The following is a 21,248-nucleotide window of genomic DNA, read 5'->3' as shown; positions in this document are numbered from 1 at the left end:
GCCCACTTCACTGTTGGTCCAAGCAGAGGAAACTGCAGTCCTGAAATAAATAAAAAGGCGTGAAGACTTCTGCCTGAAGCCCATACACGCCGCAGCGTACATGTTGGACCCCAAGTATGCTGGCAAGAGCATCCTGTCTGGTGCAGAGATCAAAGAGGCTTATGGTGTCATCACTACCATGTCTCGCCACCTTGGCCTTGATGAGGGCAAGGTTCCTGGCAGTCTGGCGAAGTACACTTCCAAGCAAGGGCTTTGGGATGGAGATGCAATATGGCAGTCGTGCCAACATATCTCATCAGCCACCTGGTGGAAGGGACTTTGTGGATCTGAGGCTCTTTTCCCTGTTGCCTCCATCATCCTCCAAATCCCACCAACATCAACCACCTCAGAGCTGTCTGAGGTGGTTGGTCTGAGACTTACCGGATGACTATGAATCAATTATTCCATATTCCATTACAGTTGGTGAATGTACTTGGTTGGCATGTAGAAGGCATTTACCTGGCAAGCACAGAGAGAGAGAAGACCTACCTTGTCCCAGCCTGCCTCCAGCAAGGGCCTCCTTTGCACTCCCGAAGCCCAGTTCTCGACACACCACGGACGCTGCCTTTAGGTTCCAGCTGTCATCACAGACGGTGCCCCATTCGCCGTTCTTCAGCACCTCCACTCGCCCATCTCCTGTGTTGGCCCCACCTCTCAGACGCACCAGGGGTTGCTGCGGAAATTATTCATGGTACAACAGTTAGGCCTACTGTTACTGAGAAACAATAGTTCACATTCAGTTGAAATACTGTTTTGAATAGGTCCAATGAGACATTTACTTTGAGACATCTGTATGTATTCTTTACTGTAGCAGTCGATATCGATTTTGTTAGTAGAACCACAAAGACAAACAATATTGTATTGTTTCATACATTCAGCAGCGGCATCCGGACCCAACGTCACCAACCAAAACAAAACAACAACAAACAAAAAAAAACTCCCTGATGCTTCCAATATTGGTGTGTCGTGTCTTTGGCTATGCCGGATTAAGTGATATGACATGCTATTCTATAAAATCCTTTCTCTGTAATTAATATTACCTGATTGAGCTAATCATGTAAATGTTATTAACTAGAAAGTCAGGGCACCACGAAAGAGTGTTTATAGAGCTGTTATCTTCCGAATAAACTCTTAAAGACCTAGTAATATTTTACATCAATAGCAGTCAATATTAATCGTCACCTTATTTCAGTCTCATCTGAAAGTTGTATATTCTTGGTTATCTTCACGAACCCTGGCTAACAAGTTGAATCAGCAATACAAAATTGGGTTGAATTATTTATTTTTCTAAATACCTAACTAATCACACAGAACTACATATACACAAAATGCAAATTATGTCATATAGAAAACGTCCCTGGTGGACGGAGCCGACATAATTTCTGGTTACACAAAGGAATCAAATCAAATCAAATGTATTTGTCACATACACATGGTTAGCAGATGTTAATGCGAGTGTAGCGAAATGCTTGTGCTTCTAGTTCCGACAATGCAGTAATAACCAACGAGTAATCTAACCTAACAATTCCAAAACTACTACCTTATACACACATGTGTAAAGGGATAAAGAATATGTACATAAAGATATATGAATGAGTGATGGTACAGAACGGCATAGGCAAGATGCAGTAGATGATATCGAGTACAGTATATACATATGAGATGAGTAATGTAGGGTATGTAAACAAAGTGGCATAGTTTCAAGTGGCTAGTGATACATGTATTACATAAAGATGCAGTAGATGATATAGAGTACAGTATATACATATACATATGAGATGAGTAATGTAGGGTATGTAAACATTATACACTGATCAAAAAAATAAAGGGAACACTAAAATAACACATCCTAGATCTGAATGAATGAAATATTCTTATTAAATACTTTTTTATTGACATAGTTGAATGTGCTGACAACAAAATCACACAAAAATTATCAATGGAAATCAAATTGATCAACCCATGGCGGGTCTGGTTTTGGAGTCACACTCAAAATTAAATTGGAAAACCACACTACAGGCTGATCCAACTTTGATGTAATGTCCTTAAAAAAAGTCAAAATGAGGCTCAGTAGTGTGTGTGGCCTCCACGTGCCTGTATGACCTCCCTACAACGCCTGGGCATGCTCCTGATGAGGTGGCAGATGGTCTCCTGAGGGATCTCCTCCCAGACCTGGACTAAAGCATCCGCCAACTCCTGGACAGTCTGTGGTGTTGGTGGGTGGAGCGAGACATGATGTCCCAGATGTGCTCAATTGGATTCCGGACTGGGGAACGGCAGGCCAGTCCATAGCATCAATGCCTTCCTCTTGCAGGATCTGCTGACACACTCCAGCCACATGAGGTCTAGCATTGTCTTGCATTAGGAGGAACCCAGGGCCAACCGCACTAGCACATGGTCTCACAAGGGGTCTGAGGATCTCATCTCAGTACCTAATGGCAGTCAGGCTACCTCTGGCGAGCACATGGAGGGCTGTGTGGCCCCCCACACCATGACTGACACACCGCCAAACCGGTCATGCTGGAGGATGTTGCAGGCAGTAGAACATTCTCCACGGCATCTCCAGACTGTCACGTCTGTCACATGTGCTGAGTGTGAACCTGCTTTCATCTGTGAAGAGCACAGGGCGCCAGTGGCGAATTTGCCAATCTTGGTGTTCTCTGGCAAATGAAAAACGTCCTGCACGATGTTGGGCTGTAAGCACAACCCCCACCTTACCATCCTCATGGAGTTTCTGACCGTTTGAGCAGACACATGCACATTTGTGGCCTGCTGGAAGTCATTTTGCAGGGCTCTGGCAGTGCTCCTCCTGCTCCTCCTTGCACAAAGGCAGAGAAAGCGGTCCTGCTGCTGGGTTGTTGCCCTCCTACGGCCTCCTCCACGTCTCCTGATGTACTGGCCTGTCTCCTGGTAGCGCCTCCATGCTCTGGACACTACGCTGACAGACACAGCAAACCTTCTTGCCACAGCTCGCATTGATGTGCCATCCTGGAGGAGCTGCACTACCTGAGCCACTTGTGTGGGTTGTAGACTCCGTCTCATGCTACCACTAGAGTGAAAGCACCGCCAGCATTCAAAAGTGACCAAAACATCAGCCAGAAAGCATAGGAACTGAGAAGTGGTCTGTGGTCCCCACCTGCAGAAACACTCCTTTATTGGGGGTGTCTTGCTGATTGCCTATAATTTCCACCTGTTGTCTATTCCATTTGCACAACAGGATGTGAAATTTATTGTCAATCAGTGTTGCTTCCTAAGTGGACAGTTCGATTGTGTTGTTTAAGTGTTCCCTTTATTTTTTTGAGCAGTGTATTAAGTAGCATTGTTTAAAGTGGCTAGTGATATATTTTACATCAATTTCCATCAATTCCCATTATTGAAGTGGCTGGAGTTGAGTCAGTGTGTTGGCAGCAGCCACTCAATGTTAGTGTTGGCTGTTTAACAGTCTGATGGCCTTGAGATAGAAGCTGTTTTTCAGTCTCTCGGTCCCTGCTTTGATGCAACTGTACTGACCTCGCACCTGTACTGACCTCGGATGATAGCGGGGTGAACAGGCAGTGGCTCGGGTGGTTGTTGTCCTTGATGATCTTTCTGGCCTTCCTGTGACATTGGGTGGTGTAGGTGTCCTGGAGGGCAGGTAGTTTGCCCCCGGTGATGTGTTGTGCAGACCTCACTACCCTCTGGAGAGCCTTACGGTTGTGGGCGGAGCAGTTGCCGTACCAGGCGGTGATACAGCCCGACAGGATGCTCTCGATTGTGCATCTGTAGAAGTTTGTGAGTGCTTTTGGTGACAAGCCAAATTTCTTCAGCCTCCTGAGGTTGAAGAGGCGCTGCTGCGCCTTCTTCACGATGCTGTCTGTGTGGGTGGACCAATTCAGTTTGTCTGTGATATGTATGCCGAGGAACTTAAAACTTACTACCCTCTCCACTACTGTCCCATCGATGTGGATAGGGGGGTGCTCCCTCTGCTGTTTCCTGAAGTCCACAATCATCTTCTTAGTTTTGTTGAAGTTGAGTGTGAGGTTATTTTCCTGACACCACACTCCGAGGGCCCTCATCTCCTCCCTGTAGGCCGTCTCGTCGTTGTTGGTAATCAAGCCTACCACTGTAGTGTCGTCCGCAAACTTGATGATTGAGTTGGAGGCGTGCATGGCCACGCAGTCGTGGGTGAACAGGGAGTAGAGGAGAGGGCTCAGGGGGGGTTGGGTTTGAGTGAAAGAGTGGGAAGACTGAGGAACAAAGGGAGAAGCCATGCTATCGTAAATCTTATGCATTCTAAATTACCGCCCATTTGGAAAAGGAAAATGCAATAAATATTTACTCTGAGCTGCGCTTCGGTAGGTTGGTCGTAGATGTTGGCCAACAGAGATCTTCCTGTCCTCGGAAGAATGCCATTGGTGGTAAATTCGATACGTTGTAGTATCGTCGTTTTGTGTTAGACTGGATACGTCGTCCGTCCTTTCCTAGCCCACGTTTACAGCTGCTGTTGCTAGGATGTCTCACTTCTTTAGTGAATAAGAGTTAAAAGTTTGTACCATTCACAACCAAAGCTCACGCTGAGGTTGGCTTAGTTCTGTAGTTGACATGTTAATCCTTTTCAACATATGGACAGTCGTCCTATCGTCCTCGGAACAGAAGGTTACATTTTCGTCAAGGGCTTATATAGTGGAGGAAGAGAAGGGTGTTTCATAGTTTATAACCCATGTCTTTTCACAGGGGCGGGCCACTGGTTGAGCAGAGCTCTAACTTTATGAAAACCCAAATCTCTCATTTGGAAGCTAAAATTACATTTAATCTTTTCACAAATAGTGTCATATTTAAACATTTAAATTGCACAACAATTCCATGTGAATCTGATAACTAGAATGTGCAGACTTTCCTAGATACAGTTTATGTCGTCCTGTCAACAGTCATAATGTCTCAGATGACAACCGAACTGACATCATATTCATTAAGTACCAACGCATATTTTAAACTGGTTCTATTACCGAATTATGGTTCCTTTCCCCCACTTGTTTGATGTTCCCAGACTCTATGTTTAACAAAGGCTATTCAAGAGTCAGAGAGAGAGGGAAGGGGGAAAAGGTATTTATGGGGGGGTCATAAACCTTACCCACAGGCCAATGTCATGACAGGTGTCAGCATTCTGTAAGGACAGATGCTGGGAGACGAGAAGTAAGAGGGAGTGAACATTTAATTAACAATGGACATGAAACAAAACATGGACAGCATCTGGACAGGGGAAACAATACTACATTAATGCTGACACGGGGCTCAAACTGAGGAACAGACAGATATAGAGGGGGGAATCAATAAAGTGAAGGAGTACAGGTTAGTCCAATGAAGCGCTGATGTGCGTAACTATGATGACAGGTGTGCGTAATGATGGGCAGCCTGGTGCCCTCGAGCGCCAGAAAGGGGGAGGGGAGCAGGCATGACAGTCGATTTTACATAACATTAAAGAGATTCTCCGGTATTTTTGTATACTTTTTAGCCAGTAGTTCTGAAAGTAGCGCTCACGAGCGCAAAAATACGAATAAAGTTGTTAAATTATTTTGTCTAGTTGGTTTAGCCAAAGAAAAAGTTGGAACCTTCCTGCTAGCCATGATTGGCTGAGATAATGAGTGGGCTGGACATGCAGAGAAATGAGTTTCAGAATGATCTGCAGTGTAGCATCTTGTGTCTCTAAAATGAGTTGCTCATTATGCGTACATAATCCTTTCTACTGCAGGTTTTTTCAAAAGATATAACGTTAGCCACGGAGAACTGCAAATATGTTGCTACTGCTCTCAATAACATTTCTGCCCTGAATTTATCAGGCGCTATCGACAAAGGTCAATGGGAAAAAGGTGAAAGACTACTTTCTGGAGGACGATCGTGCCATGCTGACTCTGACTCTGAAAAATGAATCAGACGTTGAGGAAATCCCTGATTTAGGTTAAAAAAAAATCATTGAAAAAGACATTGTAGAGTCTTTTTTGATGACAGTGATGGGGAAGAAACGGCGATCAACATGTATGAACTGTGTGTAACGTTAGTGATGTTTTCTCAGAATGCCATTCCGCATGGCTAGTTATAGCCTAATGTTAGGTAGCTAACTAGCAAACATTGATCCTATTTGGTTAACTTTAGCTAGCTATGACAATGGGTTTGTATTGCTAGTACTTTATGGCTTGGGATTATAGTTCATTGTTAAGCTAGCTAGCTAATGTTAACGTTACATGTCTAAACAAAAGACCCCAAGTTAAAGCTTGCTGTTAGCTAGCTAACGTTAGCTGAGGTTAGATGGCTGGCTTTCTAGCTAACACTAGCTTACGTGTATGAACTGTGTAACGTTACTGATGTTTTCTCAGAATGGCATTTCGCATAGCTAGTTATAACCTAATGTTATCTAGCTAACTAGCTAATATTGAACTTATTTGGTTCAACTTTAGCTAGCTATGACAGTTAGTTTGTATTGCTAGTACTCTACGTATTGGGCTTATGGTTCATTATTTAGCTTGCTACACGTCTAAACAAAAGACCCCAAGTTAAAGCTTGCTGTTAGCTAGATAATGTTAGCTGACGTTAGATGGCTGGCTAGCTAACATTACGTGTATGAACTGTGTAGTAAAATTTCAGAATACCATTTCGCATCTATTGTATAATAATGCAAAAATATTTGTATCTGGAATTTGTCTTTCAGCATCAGTAGAATTCACCTGACTCTCCTCCCCCAGTCATACAAGGAGAATGTTCTAATGCCTCCCATCAAAAAGAGAGCTGGCCCAAGCAAGCACAGGTGATACCTGAAGCACGAGGACTTGCAGCATGTGGTGAAATTCATCAACAACTACGCAGAGGATAATGCAATAGTATTACCAGGACGCCACCCAGACCACAAACACTTTGGTGGAAAGCTGCTGTCATCCCATGTGACAAAAGCAGCAGTGTGGCATCTCTACAAGGAATTGATGACAACACTTGGTATGTAATGCATAAACACATTTTGATTTATTTTATTGACCTCCAACATGATTGGCACTACTTTTATTGATCTCACATTATTTATGTATCTGTGGGCCCCTACTGAACCTGAAAACAGTCTGGACCTTTACTTCCTGATCACAGGCCACACCAAGTTTGCCCCCTGGTCCTTCGGCCTCATCAAGCAGCGCTTCAGAAAGACCAGAGTGAACACTTTGTCTGAGATTGTTAGTGTTGAAGTCAGCACTGTGACAGGGGTTAACATCCCACAGCTGGTTGGACTGGAGGATGATACGGTTCTGGTGGAAAGCTATGGTTGGCAACAACACCTGACTCCGTACTTCAGGCCGCTGCCACAGATGAAGCAGTACCAGCACTTCAGGTGAAAATCATTTTCATTGCATTGTATGAGGTTACTCTTCTTATCTAAACTTGGGAGTTAAATTGATGTTGAGCAATGTTGTTATGTCTTCTGATTTAATTTTATTCCCTGTTTAACATCTTCGATGCTCTGGAGCCTGGTGTTGTTGTCGCCAAGGAGCGCTTGGACTGTCGGGACCAGGTTTCAGCTGCTGCGCAATTTTGACATCCTTCCTCCCATAGATGATCTGCATGTACAAGCACCACCTGGACTGGACACAGCTAGACAAACATTTTTTTTTGAGAAGATCAGGGAGTTTTGCAACGAAGAGGCTATGGACATCACATGTCCTAAACCAAAGTCAAGGGCAGGACAGAAACAGGCTCTCCGAATATAGATTGCCTTGTTCATGCGTGGTTCGGACGAACCAGTCATTAGCACTATCTGCAGTGCCTCTATTCAAATGACTCACACACACCATACTTTGCTGCTACTATTTTTTTTATCCTGCTGCTCAGTCACTTTACCCCTGATTGTATGCATATAATTACCTCGTCTATCACTGATATCGTTATTGATATTGTTCTTGTAAATACTGTATATTATTTTATTTATATTGACAATATCTATTTCTTATATTGCTACTATGCAAGTAACCATTTGGCTGTACCGTTTACACCTTCTGTAGAGACCGTCCACTTAGCAAGACAGCAAAATATTGATACAGTTGAAGTCAGAAGTTTATATACACTTAGGATGGAGTCATTAAAACTCGTTTTTCAACCACTCCACAAACTTCTTGTTAACAAACTATAGTTTTGGCAAGTCGGTTAGGACATCTACTTTGTGCATGAAACAAGTAATTTTTCCAACAATTGTTTACAGACAGATTATTTCACTTATACTTCACTGTATCACAAATCCAGTGGGTCAGAAGTTTACATACACTGAGTTGACTGTGCCTTTAAAGCTTGGAAAATTCCAGAAAATTACGTCATGGCTTTAGAAGCTTCTGATAGGCTAATTGACATCATTTGAGTCAATTGGAGGTGTACCTGTGGATATATTTAAAGGCCTACCTTCAAACTCAGTGCCTCTTAGCTTGATATCATGGGGAAATGAAAATAAATCAGCCAAGACCTCAGAAAAATAATTGTAGACCACAAGTCTGGTTCATCCTTGGGAGAAATTTCCAAACACCTGAAGGTACCACGTTCATCTGTACAAACAATAGTACGCAAGTATAAACACCATGGGACCACGCAGCCGTCATACCGCTCAGGAAGGAAGCGCGTTCTGTCTCCTAGAGATGAACGTACTTTGGTGCGAAAAGTTCAAATCAATCCCAGAACAACAGCAAATGGCCTTGTGAAGATGCTGAAAGAAACAGGTACAAAAGTATCTATAGCCACAGTAAAACTGTGATAAAGCGCGAGAGCAGGGAGAGAGAGGTGCCGCTATAGCAGGTGGGGGAGGGTCCGTACTGTGAGCGAGTGACACAGGGAGCAGGGAGGGAGAGATGACAGACAGAAACCAACCAAAAAGCCGACTCGCACTATAATAGACTAATAGCTGACATAGCTAGGTTATTTATCATCAAATATGAATACATAGTACCTTAGCTAGCTAGGCTAAAAGAGGCTGCAGTGCATGCACTTTCTCATCTTACAGTTACAAATAACAACTCCATTCAGAATATTAAGTAGCAGCCCAGATGTTGGCTCTTGGTCATTGTAGCCTATCATTCTCCTTTAAATTTGTATTCTGTCATTTTAATTCCATCTTCCATTGATTAAATATCTCCTAACTTTTGCCACACACAGAGGCTGCTTTGATGACTTATAATTGGCCAACAACAACAACAAACTACACGCGCCACACTCGTAAAAAGCAAGAGCAGCAGCATAAATTATAACATTTCTCTCTATTGAAGCAGTCATGTTTGGATTGGTATGTGCCTTTCCGGACAAGTCACTTAAAATTACACATACCCGAGACCCGTGACAATCAAATCACCTGTGACGTGTCATTATTTAGAATTCTGGATCCGGAACCGCTTGGGTCTCAGGTATTCGGGTACAGGTGGATCCGTGAAGACCTCTAGCTCATTGGCTTGAACTCAAATGGTTAAGGGGCTGGCCCACGTGGGGGAAAATTTTGGGAAAATGGCACAGCACAGCTTCCAGAAAAATATTTGCTTTCAAACTAGGGATTTCGTGGCTAATTCAACTCCTAGATTATGCACAAATGAACAACACATTGACACATCCAGCCCAAAGTAGTCGCCAAAGTTCCGAAGCATGTCTTTAACAACTCAGGACTTTCCTAGGGTCTTCATAATTTTCTCCTCTTCTGAATGATTTCAATTTCAATACAAGATACAGGGCCAGAGACAGCTCAAACTGTAGTATTCACATCTCTATCATATCATAAGCTCTCTCTCGTTCCAGATGATTCAACCTACCTCCACCCTGTAGGCCTTGCTGAAGCCCTGGGTATAGCTGGGAGCAAATGCCCGTCCTGGGACACAGCTCACCACCACGGGCATCCCCTTCTCACAGGTGGCGTTCCCCTTCAGCTCCACCTTGTGGCCCAGCTTACAGCCATGCAGGCTGGCCTCGTTCCCCGTGCAGTTCACCCCGAAGTCCCAGTAGTTCTTCTTCCTCCGCTTGGCCAGCAGCCTGAGAACAAGACTTTGAATTGAGATGATTTGGATTTTGTTGAAGTGCACTAAATTAAAATGGTTATTTTCTCATTTTAGCCTGCCATGAAAACATGATCTTCTCTTTTTTTATTTTACCTTTATTTAACCAGGCAAGTCAGTTAAGAACAAATTCTTATTTTCAATGACGGCCTGGGTTAACTGCCTGTTCAGGGGCAGAACGACAGATTTGTACCTTGTCAGCTCGGGGGTTTGAACTCACAACCTTCCGGTTACTAGTCCAACGCTCTAACCACTAGGCTACCCTGCCGCCCCTCTACAGTACCTGATGAGTAAACATTATACAAACAACCTTGTTTTTTATAATACATAAAACACTTACAGAAATATTACCCTACCCTTCCTGAATAAATATGTTGTCCAGTTCAACTTGGGAGTTTTAGACTTTTATTTATTGACGGTTTTAAGAGCAAGGTTGTGCCCATCTGCATTTTGTGCTAAAAGTATAATGGCTTCTGGAATTGGCTAACCCCACTGTACAGCACATTTTAGGTTAACTCAACCGTGTTGATAATGAGTATAATCATCTTGTCTGGCGGGTTGATGGAGGTGAGGAGTGCTAATATTAACATTTACAAGCTGACCCTCCTGACTCCTGCTCTCATAGCCTGTAAAAGATGAAGGAACTCAGAAGTCCACAGCTGAAGGAGTGAGTCCATAGTACTGTTCTAGTAATAGTAAGGCTGAATTAGTTAGTCCACAGTAATGTTCTAGTAATAGTAAGGCTGAATTAGTTAGTCCACAGTAATGTTCTAGTAATAGTAAGGCTGAATGAGTTAGTCTACAGTAATGTTCTAGTAATAGTAAGGCTGGATGAGTTAGTCTACAGTAATGTTCTAGTAATAGTAAGGCTGAATGAGTTAGTCTACAGTAATGTACTAGTAATAGTAAGGCTGAATGAGTTAGTCCATAGTAATGTACTAGTAATATTAAGGCTGAATGAGTTAGTCCACGGTAATATTTTAGTAATATTAAGGCTGAATGAGTTAGTCTACAGTAATGTACTAGTAATAGTAAGGCTGAATGAGTTAGTCCATAGTAATGTACTAGTAATAGTAAGGCTGAATAGAGTTAGTCCACAGTAATGTTCTAGTAATATTAAGGCTGAATAGAGTTAGTCCACAGTAATGTTTTAGTAATAGTAAGGCTGAATGAGTTAGTCCACAGTAATGTTCTAGTAATAGTAAGGCTGAATGAGTTAGTCCAGAGTAATGTTCTAGTAATAGTAAGGCTGAATGAGTTAGTCCATAGTAATGTACTAGTAATAGTAAGGCTGAATGAGTTAGTCTACAGTAATGTTCTAGTAATAGTAAGGCTGAATGAGTTAGTCCACAGTAATGTTTTAGTAATATTAAGGCTGAATGAGTTAGTCCATAGTAATGTACTAGTAATATTAAGGCTGAATGAGTTAGTCCACGGTAATGTTTTAGTAATAGTAAGGCTGAATGAGTTAGTCCATAGTAATGTACTAGTAATATTAAGGCTGAATGAGTTAGTCCACAGTAATGTTCTAGTAATATTAAGGCTGAATGAGTTAGTCTACAGTAATGTTCTAGTAATAGTAAGGCTGGATGAGTTAGTCTACAGTAATGTTCTAGTAATAGTAAGGCTGAATGAGTTAGTCTACAGTAATGTACTAGTAATAGTAAGGCTGAATGAGTTAGTCCATAGTAATGTACTAGTAATATTAAGGCTGAATGAGTTAGTCCACGGTAATATTTTAGTAATATTAAGGCTGAATGAGTTAGTCTACAGTAATGTACTAGTAATAGTAAGGCTGAATGAGTTAGTCCATAGTAATGTACTAGTAATAGTAAGGCTGAATAGAGTTAGTCCACAGTAATGTTCTAGTAATATTAAGGCTGAATAGAGTTAGTCCACAGTAATGTTTTAGTAATAGTAAGGCTGAATGAGTTAGTCCACAGTAATGTTCTAGTAATAGTAAGGCTGAATGAGTTAGTCCATAGTAATGTACTAGTAATAGTAAGGCTGAATGAGTTAGTCTACAGTAATGTTCTAGTAATAGTAAGGCTGAATGAGTTAGTCCACAGTAATGTTTTAGTAATATTAAGGCTGAATGAGTTAGTCCATAGTAATGTACTAGTAATATTAAGGCTGAATGAGTTAGTCCACGGTAATGTTTTAGTAATAGTAAGGCTGAATGAGTTAGTCCATAGTAATGTACTAGTAATATTAAGGCTGAATGAGTTAGTCCACAGTAATGTTCTAGTAATATTAAGGCTGAATGAGTTAGTCCACAGTAATGTTTTAGTAATATTAAGGCTGAATGAGTTAGTCCACAGTAATGTTCTAGTAATAGTAAGGCTGAATGAGTTAGTCCACAGTAATGTTCTAGTAATAGTAAGGCTGAATGAGTTAGTCCACAGTAATTTTTTAGTAATATTAAGGCTGAATGAGTTAGTCCACAGTAATGTTTTAGTAATATTAAGGCTGAATGAGTTAGTCCACAGTAATGTACTATTAATATTAAGGCTGAATGAGTTAGTCCACAGTAATGTTCTAGTAATATTAAGGCTGAATGAGTTAGTCCACAGTAATGTACTATTAATATTAAGGCTGAATGAGTTAGTCCACAGTAATGTTTTAGTAATAGTAAGGCTGAATGAGTTAGTCCACAGTAATGTTTTAGTAATAGTAAGGCTGAATGAGTTAGTCCACAGTAATGAACTAGTAACAGTAAAGCTTACTTGTAGACTTTAGTGTTGTATCCTTTCTCTCCAGGAAAGCCGTACATCCCACAGATGACCCTGTTGTTCATCTCTGTCCACTCTTCGTCACAGATCTGTCTCCACTTCCCCCCGTCCTTCACCTCCAGGTAGCCCTCTGTGATGGGGACCCTCTTACGCTGGGAGTAGATAGCCCGGATACGCACCTCTTCTATCTGGACATTCAGACTCTGCAGATAAAGTGATATACATAGACCCTGGATCATCCACAGTCAAATTCAATCAGTTATTATTTCACGTGAAGATTATCAATGAAACAAATGTGATTTGCTTCAGGACATAGTATGGAGCCCTTCTTCTTCATTTTTGAGAGCATATTTGCCTTAAAACTGCACTGCTTTAGTTAACCCTATATCAATGTCTGGAATTTGTTTTGCTCTGTCAGCAACGTGACCAGAGAAGTGAGTTCAGGGTGAAGGAACATACATCAACAGATGGACTTCTCAACATGGAGATAACCTTTAACCACACACATCATCAATCTATTATATACAAATATTGGTGAAGTTTCTGTTCCCGTAGGCCTATATTATGCAACTTTTGAGAAAGTAAATAAGACATTGATAATATGAGTGATTGGACTAGGAGAATGACGTGCATAATCAATAATTAAATTCATTGATCTTCTCTCAATCATAATCAATCAGTAAAATACCAAGAGGTGGTGCTGCAAAAACACGTAGAGAAGAATAATTACTTGCCCCTTTCACCAAGCTACAATAACAGTAAAAACAAAAGCTGTTGCCTGAAGGCTGAGGCAGGCTGAGTGTGGTCCTCTCCTACCTCCGGTCAATGTTAACCCTAACCCTATACAATGGGTCTATAAACCCAACTGGTCAGTAGGGGGGTCATGGTCCTCAATTATCCTCCTCTGTCTGTCCTGAGGACCCTTAAAGGAGAGCGGCGTCTTCACCTTTGACCTCTAGGTTGCGCGTGAAGACTGCTCTATGCTCCCTCACGCATCCATGTTATAGACCTCTGACTGTTCAGCCCCCTATTAAAGTCCATACAGCCATAGACCCACAGTCTAACTCCTGGCTGGGCTGTAATGTGTATTGTGGGGACACGAAGTGATGAGTGCCAACCCTTTAACAACTGCTTTGCTACGCCATGAATGCTGAGCTCAGCCTTTTAACCAACAACCCAGTCATCTCGCCCCTGGAGAAAGCCAGTCCAACATTTCTGTGTGAAGCCAGAATCCAGAAACATTAGCTTTTAATGAAAATGGGAGTATATTTCCTGGTGTCAGCATCGGGGAATGTTCGGATCCCCTCAACACCAATGTAGCGGTGGAGGGAAAGACGTGACTGAATCAGAGACCCCAGTCACCCGACTACTGACCACAGTGGCGAGAAAGGAGAGAGAAGACAGTCTTTCATAAATGTAATCACGATAGTCACAGTATGACTGTGAGTTTCCATCAGAACAGCAGAGCAAAGCAGGGTGAGTGCGGTCATGTGGTCATGGGCAGAGGGCCTTGAAAGGACTCGGAGGTTCTAGCCGCAAAGTGGGCAAGGATTCTCTCTAACTTAAAACTGTCTCATCAAATAAATTATGAAAAATATTAATAATATTCCACCCATGAGGCCACTAGAGGGCGAATTGATCATTTGACTGCACGAAAGGGGTCCGAATGTAGAAATCATGCTTGGGAACTTAATTTTTGTAAGTTTCAGACACTAATGTCTCAAAACTACTGACCTTTATAAATCACAAGATTTAGATGATTTCACTGACAGACATGGTCACCCTGTTTCTAGAAGCATTTTTATGTATTTATTTCTGTTATTTCTTAAGTTATTTCCTCAGAACGTTTCTTGTATTATTACCTACAGCTGGAAAGATCTGTGGTCATTCACCAGAAATTCAAGCAAAAATTTGACTTCCCTGACCTGGATCCTTTGTTTAAACTTCGAGGCAGCTCTATTTATCTCGGGGGCTGCACCAAAACGCAGACACCATAGAAGAGGTAGAAGGAGTGTGGCCCTAGTCAGACTCAGGCGGCATGCATCCACCGCTTCCGAGTATATTACTTGCTAAAGTTCAGTCCCTGGACAATAAAATAGACGAACTCAGGGTGAGGATCTCCTTCCAGAGAGACATCAGGGACTGTGACATACTTTGTTTTACGGAATCATGGCTCTCTCCGGATATATTATCCCTATCCATTCAGCCAGTTGGGTTCTCTGTCCAAGTAAGTATAGAATCAATCTTTAGGATGTTGTTATCATAAATCTTCAATAAAGTTCCAACTGGAGAATTCCTATGTCTGTAGAGAAGCCATGGAACGCAGGTCGCTATCATGTGAAATGCGCGTGACCAGGATCTGGCTTTCTGCCAGACCACTGACTCAAAGAGCTCCCATCCGGCTCCACAACACAGTAGAAGCCTCATTCAAGTTTCTAAAGACGGTTGACATCTAGTGGAAGCCCTAGGAAGTGCAACTTTATCTATATCCCACTGTGTATTCGATAGGGGCTGGGTTGAAAATCGACCAACCTCAGATTTTCCACTTCCCGTTTGGATTTCTTCTCAGGTTTCTGCCTGCCATTTGAGTTCTGTTATACTCACAGACATCATTCAAACATAAACTTCAGAGTGTTTTATATCCAATACTTATAATACTATGCATATATTAGCAACTGGGACTGAGGAGCAGGCCGTTGACTCTGGGCACCCCTGGGCACCTTTCTTCCAAGCTACTCAATACTGCCCCTGCAGCCATAAGAAGTTATTAACTGAATCACCCTTGTGGTTAAATGCTTAAAATGAGAGAGTTATTTGCCATAACTAAAAACATATGTGTTTGTGGGTGGGAAGGAGTTCCTGAACTGACCTTTCACCCCTAGGGGCCTAACAAGCCGGCTTGTATAATTCATCCTAAGAGTTACAAATCTTACAATTACAGTGCCTTCAGAAAGTATTCGTACCCCTTGACTTATTCCACATTTTGGTGTGTTACAGCCTGCATTAAAAATGTTTTTTTTTTTAAGTATCACCTATATACACACAATACCCCATAATGACAAAGTGAAAACATGTTTTTAGACATTTTAGCAAATTTATTGAAAATAAAATACAGAAATACAGAAAAACATAAAGGAATAGTTTCTGAAGGTACTGTAAATACGTCAAAAAATTGTCATTGCCAGTTCAATGGACTTCTCAATGTGGAAATGGTGGTACTAGTGGACGGAACTTGTCCTCATGTAAGTTAAGATTTTTTAATACAATACCCTAGTGATTACTCAACCATTTCCACAGCAGCCATTTGTAATAGGGCAGAATGTTTTTCTGACTGGGTTTGTAGTGGAGGATCGTTACAAAATATAACACTTACAAGAACTTGTGAATTCAATATAGGCTTTTAATACAAACATATCAGAAGCCTAGATGGTCCGCGGAACACACCCTTTTCCAGAGCACTCGCTCTGGATTTATACACATACAACACGAGTCCATCCCACATGCAAATGAAGTTACTTCCCTCAGTCCATCTGCCACCATTATATCCCAATCTGTGCATCCTGCTTGTTCACGCCCAATAACGCCCATATCTCCTTTCAGTTAAGTTATAATGGTGACAGGACCTCTTCATGTCCCAAAAATAATACATGCCCATCTTATCCTATGGGCCCCTTATGTTTAGCTTGGTGTGTTCTTTGGTATGTCTGTCCTTATTAGGACTAGTAGACTATGTGTCTCTTCTCTTCCTGTCCTAAAACTATATGTCCTATGTCTATAGTCCATCCGTTGGTCATTTGGCTGACCCCCTCCTTTGTGTGTCCCTCTGACCTTGGTATGTCCAGCTGTCCTATGCTCTCATGGCCTTACTTTGGTTTCCTGTCCTATACAATAGACAATGCATTTTACCAGAATGGTAAGAGGAAGTGTATCTTCCTCTTGTGGTACAGTATTATGTTTGTCCCTATATGTACAGCTTGCTCCCACAGGTTCCCCGTCCGTCTGTAAGTGTCTGTGTGAACGTGAAGCAGGTGTGAAGCAGGCCACGGTCATTCCAGTAATTGAAAAGGCCTGAAACTACTTTCCTCTTATTCCCCCCTGCTTGACCATGCTTCACATTGGAATAACACGTGCATGTCTACTCGTACGCACTCTCTGCGTGGTGTTCACGGTTTTCAGGGTTACATTATTTTCAACTTAACTTGCGTTTCCCCTGAAAAACAGATGTGGGGACTCCACTCAGGCGTATTTTTACGGCTGCTACGTTAGGTTAACTCGTACTAAATATAGGAAAATGTATGTTAATCATGCTGCCACAGTTTAGTAGCGGATGGCCTAGTCAGAAAAAAATACATTCTTTGAAATTGCTTTCACATATGCCTCTAGCCCTGACATTTCATAGGCCTTCACTCTAACTGACCGGAACGAGTATGTGTGTGTGTGTGGGCGCATCTGTGTGTGTCTGTGTGCGTGTGAATTTGTGTGTTTGGCATCTGGAATATCTACTCTTGTGTAACTATCCCGCGACACAGAAAGTACAAAGAAAACAGTAGAAACCCTTGACACATGCCTAGACTACTGCTACTACTGGCCCACTGCGCAATACCCCCATAACCCCCACTCACACAAGCCCAGCAGGGCCAAAACCCATCAATCCTACCAGCAGACTAAACCATTGTGTCTAGTCAGTGGAAAGCACCCCACACAAAGTACATCACTTCATTCCATTCTGACACTGCTCTTACAGCCTTGATGAGTCAATGGTGAATTGAGAAGTAGTAGTGAAAAAAGTCATGCCAATTATATGAAATCTGTTATCAAATCTAATATTAGCCTTATCACCATTATTTGTATGTAGTTGTCACGATCGTATGTAGAAACGGACCAAGGTGCAGCGAATGTTGAGTTCCACATAATTTATTAATTGTGAAACTTAGCAAAAACAATAAACTAATAACGTAACGTGATGACAATGGAGTACCCATAAACAATATCCCACAAACACAGGTGGGAACAAACACTACTTAAATATGATTCCCAATTAGAGACAACGATTACCAGCTACCTCTAATTGGGAATCATACAAAACACCAACATAGAAACATGAAAACTAGAACACCCACATAGAAATAATAAACTAGAAAAAAAACCTAGTCACACCCTGACCTACTCCACCATAGAAAATAAGGACTCTCTATGGTCAGGACGTGACAGTAGTAGACACACACTTTCATTTAAAAACAGGAGGAATATAACTAACAAGTGGAGTCTTGTTAGCAACAGAGCCTTTCCAAGATTCCCAATTAGTCCCCTAGCCGCTACCCCCTAGGCCTAAGCAGTCCTGAAAATAAGTCTGAAAGACTTCACATGGACTTCCACATCTTGTTGTTGCCTCACCTCATTTACACTATGATAACAACTGGACATAAGGCCAGGGTTGTTTATGAATGCAACATGCCAAGCATGGATGAAAACATGAGAAACAACATCATTGCTTGCTAGCTATGCATCACAATTCGGGGAAAGTCCTAAACCTTGATGGATTTGGGACAGCTGTCGTACATCTGAGACGTTAGGGAAGGCAATAAAGAAGGACATTCAAATCAAATTGTATTAGTCACATGTGCCGAATACAACAGGTGTAGTAGACCTTACTTACGAGCCCCTAACCAACAAAAAAAATAATAATAAAATAAAGAAAGAATATATACATTAACGTTCACAAGTTTGGGGTCACTTAGAAATGTCCTTGTTTTTTAAAGAAAATCCATTAAAATATCATTAAATTGATCAGAAATACAGTGTTCATTGCTAATGTTGTAAATGACTATTGTAGCTGGAAACGGCAGATTTTTTACTGAATATCTACATAGGCGCACAGAGACCCATTATCAGCAACCATCACTTCTGTGTTCCAATGGCACGTTGTGTTAGCTAATCCAAGTTTATAATTTTAAAAGGCTAATTGATCATTAGAAAACCATTTTGCAATGATGTTAGCACAGCTGAAAACTGTTGTTCTGATTAAAGAAGCAATAAAACTGGCCTTCTTTAGACTAGTTGAGTATCTGGAGCATCAGCATTTGTGGGTTCGATTACAGGCTCAAAATGGCCAGAAACAAAGGACTTTCTTCTGAAACTCGTCAGTCTATTCTTGTTCTGAGAAATTGCGGCTATTCCATGCGAGAAATTGATCTCGTGCAAAGCTGTGTAGTACTCCCTTCAAAGAACAGTGCAAACTGCCTCTAACCAGAATAGAAAGAGGAGTGGGAGGCCCAGGTGAGTACATTAGAGTAAGTACATTAGAGTGTCTAGTTTGAGAAACAGACACCTCACAAGTCCTCAACTGGCAGCTTGATTAAATAGTACCCACAAAACACCAGTCTCAACGTCAACAGTTAAGAGGCGATTCCGGGACGCTGGCCTTCTAGGCAGAGTTGCAAAGAAAAAGCCATATCTCAGACTGGCCAATAAAAAGAAAGGATTAAGATGGGCAAAAGAACACAGACACTGGACAGAGGAAGATTGGAAAAAAGTGTTATGGACAGACGAATCTAAGTTTGAGGTGTTCGGATCACAAAGAACATTCGTTAGACGCAGAAAAAATGAAAAGATGCTGGAAGAGTGCTTGACGCCATTTGTCAAGCATGGTGGAGACAATGTGATGGTCTGGGGTTGCTTTGGTGGTGTTAAAGTGTGAGATTTGTACAGGGTAAAAGTTATCTTGAATAAGGAAGGCTATCACTCCATTTTGCAACACCCATGCCATACCCTGTGGACGGCACTTAATTGGAGCCAATTTCCTCCTACAACAGGACAAAGACCCAAAGCACAGCTCCAAACTATGCAATAACTATTTAGGGAAGAAGCAGTCAGATGGTATTCTGTCTATAATGGAGTGGCCAGCACAGTCACCGGATCTCAACCCTATTGAACTGTTGTGGGAGCAGCTTGACTGTATGGTACGTAAGAAGTGCCCATCAACCAAATCCAACCTGTGGGAGGTGCTTCAGGAAGCATGGGGTGAAATCTTACCAGATTACCTCAACAAATTGACAACTAGAATACCAAAGGTGTCACGCCCTGGCCTTAGTATTTTGTGTTTTCTTTATTATTGTGGTTAGGCCAGGGTGTGACATGGGTGATTATGTGTTTGTCTTGTCTAGGGGTTTTGTAGATTGATGGGGTTGTGTTCAGTGTAGTATTCTAGGTAAGTCTATGGTTGCCTAGAGTGGTTCTCAATCAGAGGCAGGTGTTTATTGTTGTCTCTGATTGGAAACCATATTTAGGCAGCCATATTCTTTGAGTATTTCATGGGTGGTTGTTTCCTGTCTCTGTGTTTTGCACCAGTTAGGACTGTTTCGGTTTTTCACGGTTTCTTGTTTTGTATATGTATATTGTTCACGTTATCATCTTTATTAAAGATGTTCAACCATAACCACGCTGCATTTTGGTTCTCCTCTCCTTCCCAGGAAGAAAACCGTAACAAAGGTTCTGCAAGGCTGTAATTGCTGCAAATTGAGGATTATTTGACAAAAGTAAAGTTTGAAAGACACAATTACTATTTAAATTAAAAATCATTATTTATAACCTTGACTATATTTCATTTTGCAACTAGTTTCATGTATGTTTTCATGGAAAACAAGGATATTTCAGAGTCAATGTGCGGGGGCACTGGTTAGTTGAGGTAATTGAGGAAATATGTACGTGTAGGTAGAGTTATTTAAGTGACTGTGCATAGATGATAACAACAGAGTAGCAGCGGTATAAAAGAGGGGGGCAATGCAAATAGTCTGGGTATCCATTTGATTAGATGTTCAGGAGTCTTATGGCTTGGGGGTAGAAGCTCTTTAGGAGCCTCTTGGACCTGGACTTGGTGCTCCGGTACCGATTGCTGTCCGGTGGCAGAGAGAACAGTCAATGACTAGGGTGGCTGGAGTCTGACAATTGCTAGGGCCTTCCTCTGACACCGCCTAGTATAGAGGTCCTGGATGGCAGGAAGCTTTGCCCCAGTGATGTACTGGGACACACGCACTACCCTCTGTAGTGCCTTGCGATCAGAGGCCAAGCAAATGTCATACCAGGCAGTGATGCAACTTGTCAGGATGCTCTCGATGGTGCAGCTGTAAAATCTTTTGAGGATCAGAAGACCCATTCCAAATCTTTTCAATCTCCTGATGGGGAATAGGTGTTGTCGTGCCCTCTTCATGAATGTCTTGGTGTGCTTGTACCATGTTGATTTGTTGGTGATGTGGATACCAAGGAACTTGAAGCTCTCAACCAGCTCCACTCCAGCCCCATCGATGAGAATGGGGGCGTGCATGGTCCTCCTTTTCCTGTAGTCCACAATCATCTATTTTCTCTTGATCACGCTGAGGGAGAGGTTGTTGTCCTGGCACCACATGGCCAGGTCTCTGACCTCCTCCCTATAGGCTGTCTCGTCGTTGGTGAC

The 21,248-nt window shown here is 42.0% G+C and overlaps 2 protein-coding genes across 5 annotated transcripts in view; one reads left to right on the top strand and one right to left on the bottom strand.

Moving 5' to 3' along the window:
* Window positions 1–9,943, top strand: part of r3hcc1 (R3H domain and coiled-coil containing 1) — a 37,718-nt gene extending 27,775 nt beyond the window's left edge. For 2 of the 4 annotated variants that reach the window (XR_005052645.1, XR_005052642.1), the window contains exons 9-10: window positions 6,722–7,002; window positions 7,147–8,147. The gene's annotated coding sequence lies outside the window, so the exon portion shown is untranslated. Of the gene's footprint in view, window positions 1–6,721; window positions 7,003–7,120; window positions 8,148–9,813 lie in introns of those variants that run through there. The other 2 variants (XR_005052643.1, XR_005052644.1) reach the window with 2 other exon arrangements.
* LOC110528290 (lysyl oxidase homolog 2A) overlaps window positions 1–21,248 on the bottom strand; it is a 65,272-nt gene that overhangs the window by 23,860 nt on the left and 20,164 nt on the right. Inside the window, exons 4-6 of the mRNA XM_021610237.2 lie at window positions 12,794–13,002; window positions 9,828–10,044; window positions 529–712 (exon numbers count right to left, since the gene is read on the bottom strand). Coding sequence (XP_021465912.1) covers window positions 529–712; window positions 9,828–10,044; window positions 12,794–13,002 — 610 coding nt within the window. The remainder of the gene's footprint in view (window positions 1–528; window positions 713–9,827; window positions 10,045–12,793; window positions 13,003–21,248) is intronic.

This window comes from Oncorhynchus mykiss, chromosome 7 (assembly GCF_013265735.2).
Source record: "Oncorhynchus mykiss isolate Arlee chromosome 7, USDA_OmykA_1.1, whole genome shotgun sequence".
Lineage (NCBI taxonomy): Eukaryota > Metazoa > Chordata > Actinopteri > Salmoniformes > Salmonidae > Oncorhynchus > Oncorhynchus mykiss.
Note: the sequence above shows the minus strand (reverse complement) of the source record. Positions and strands in the feature narration are given on the sequence as shown.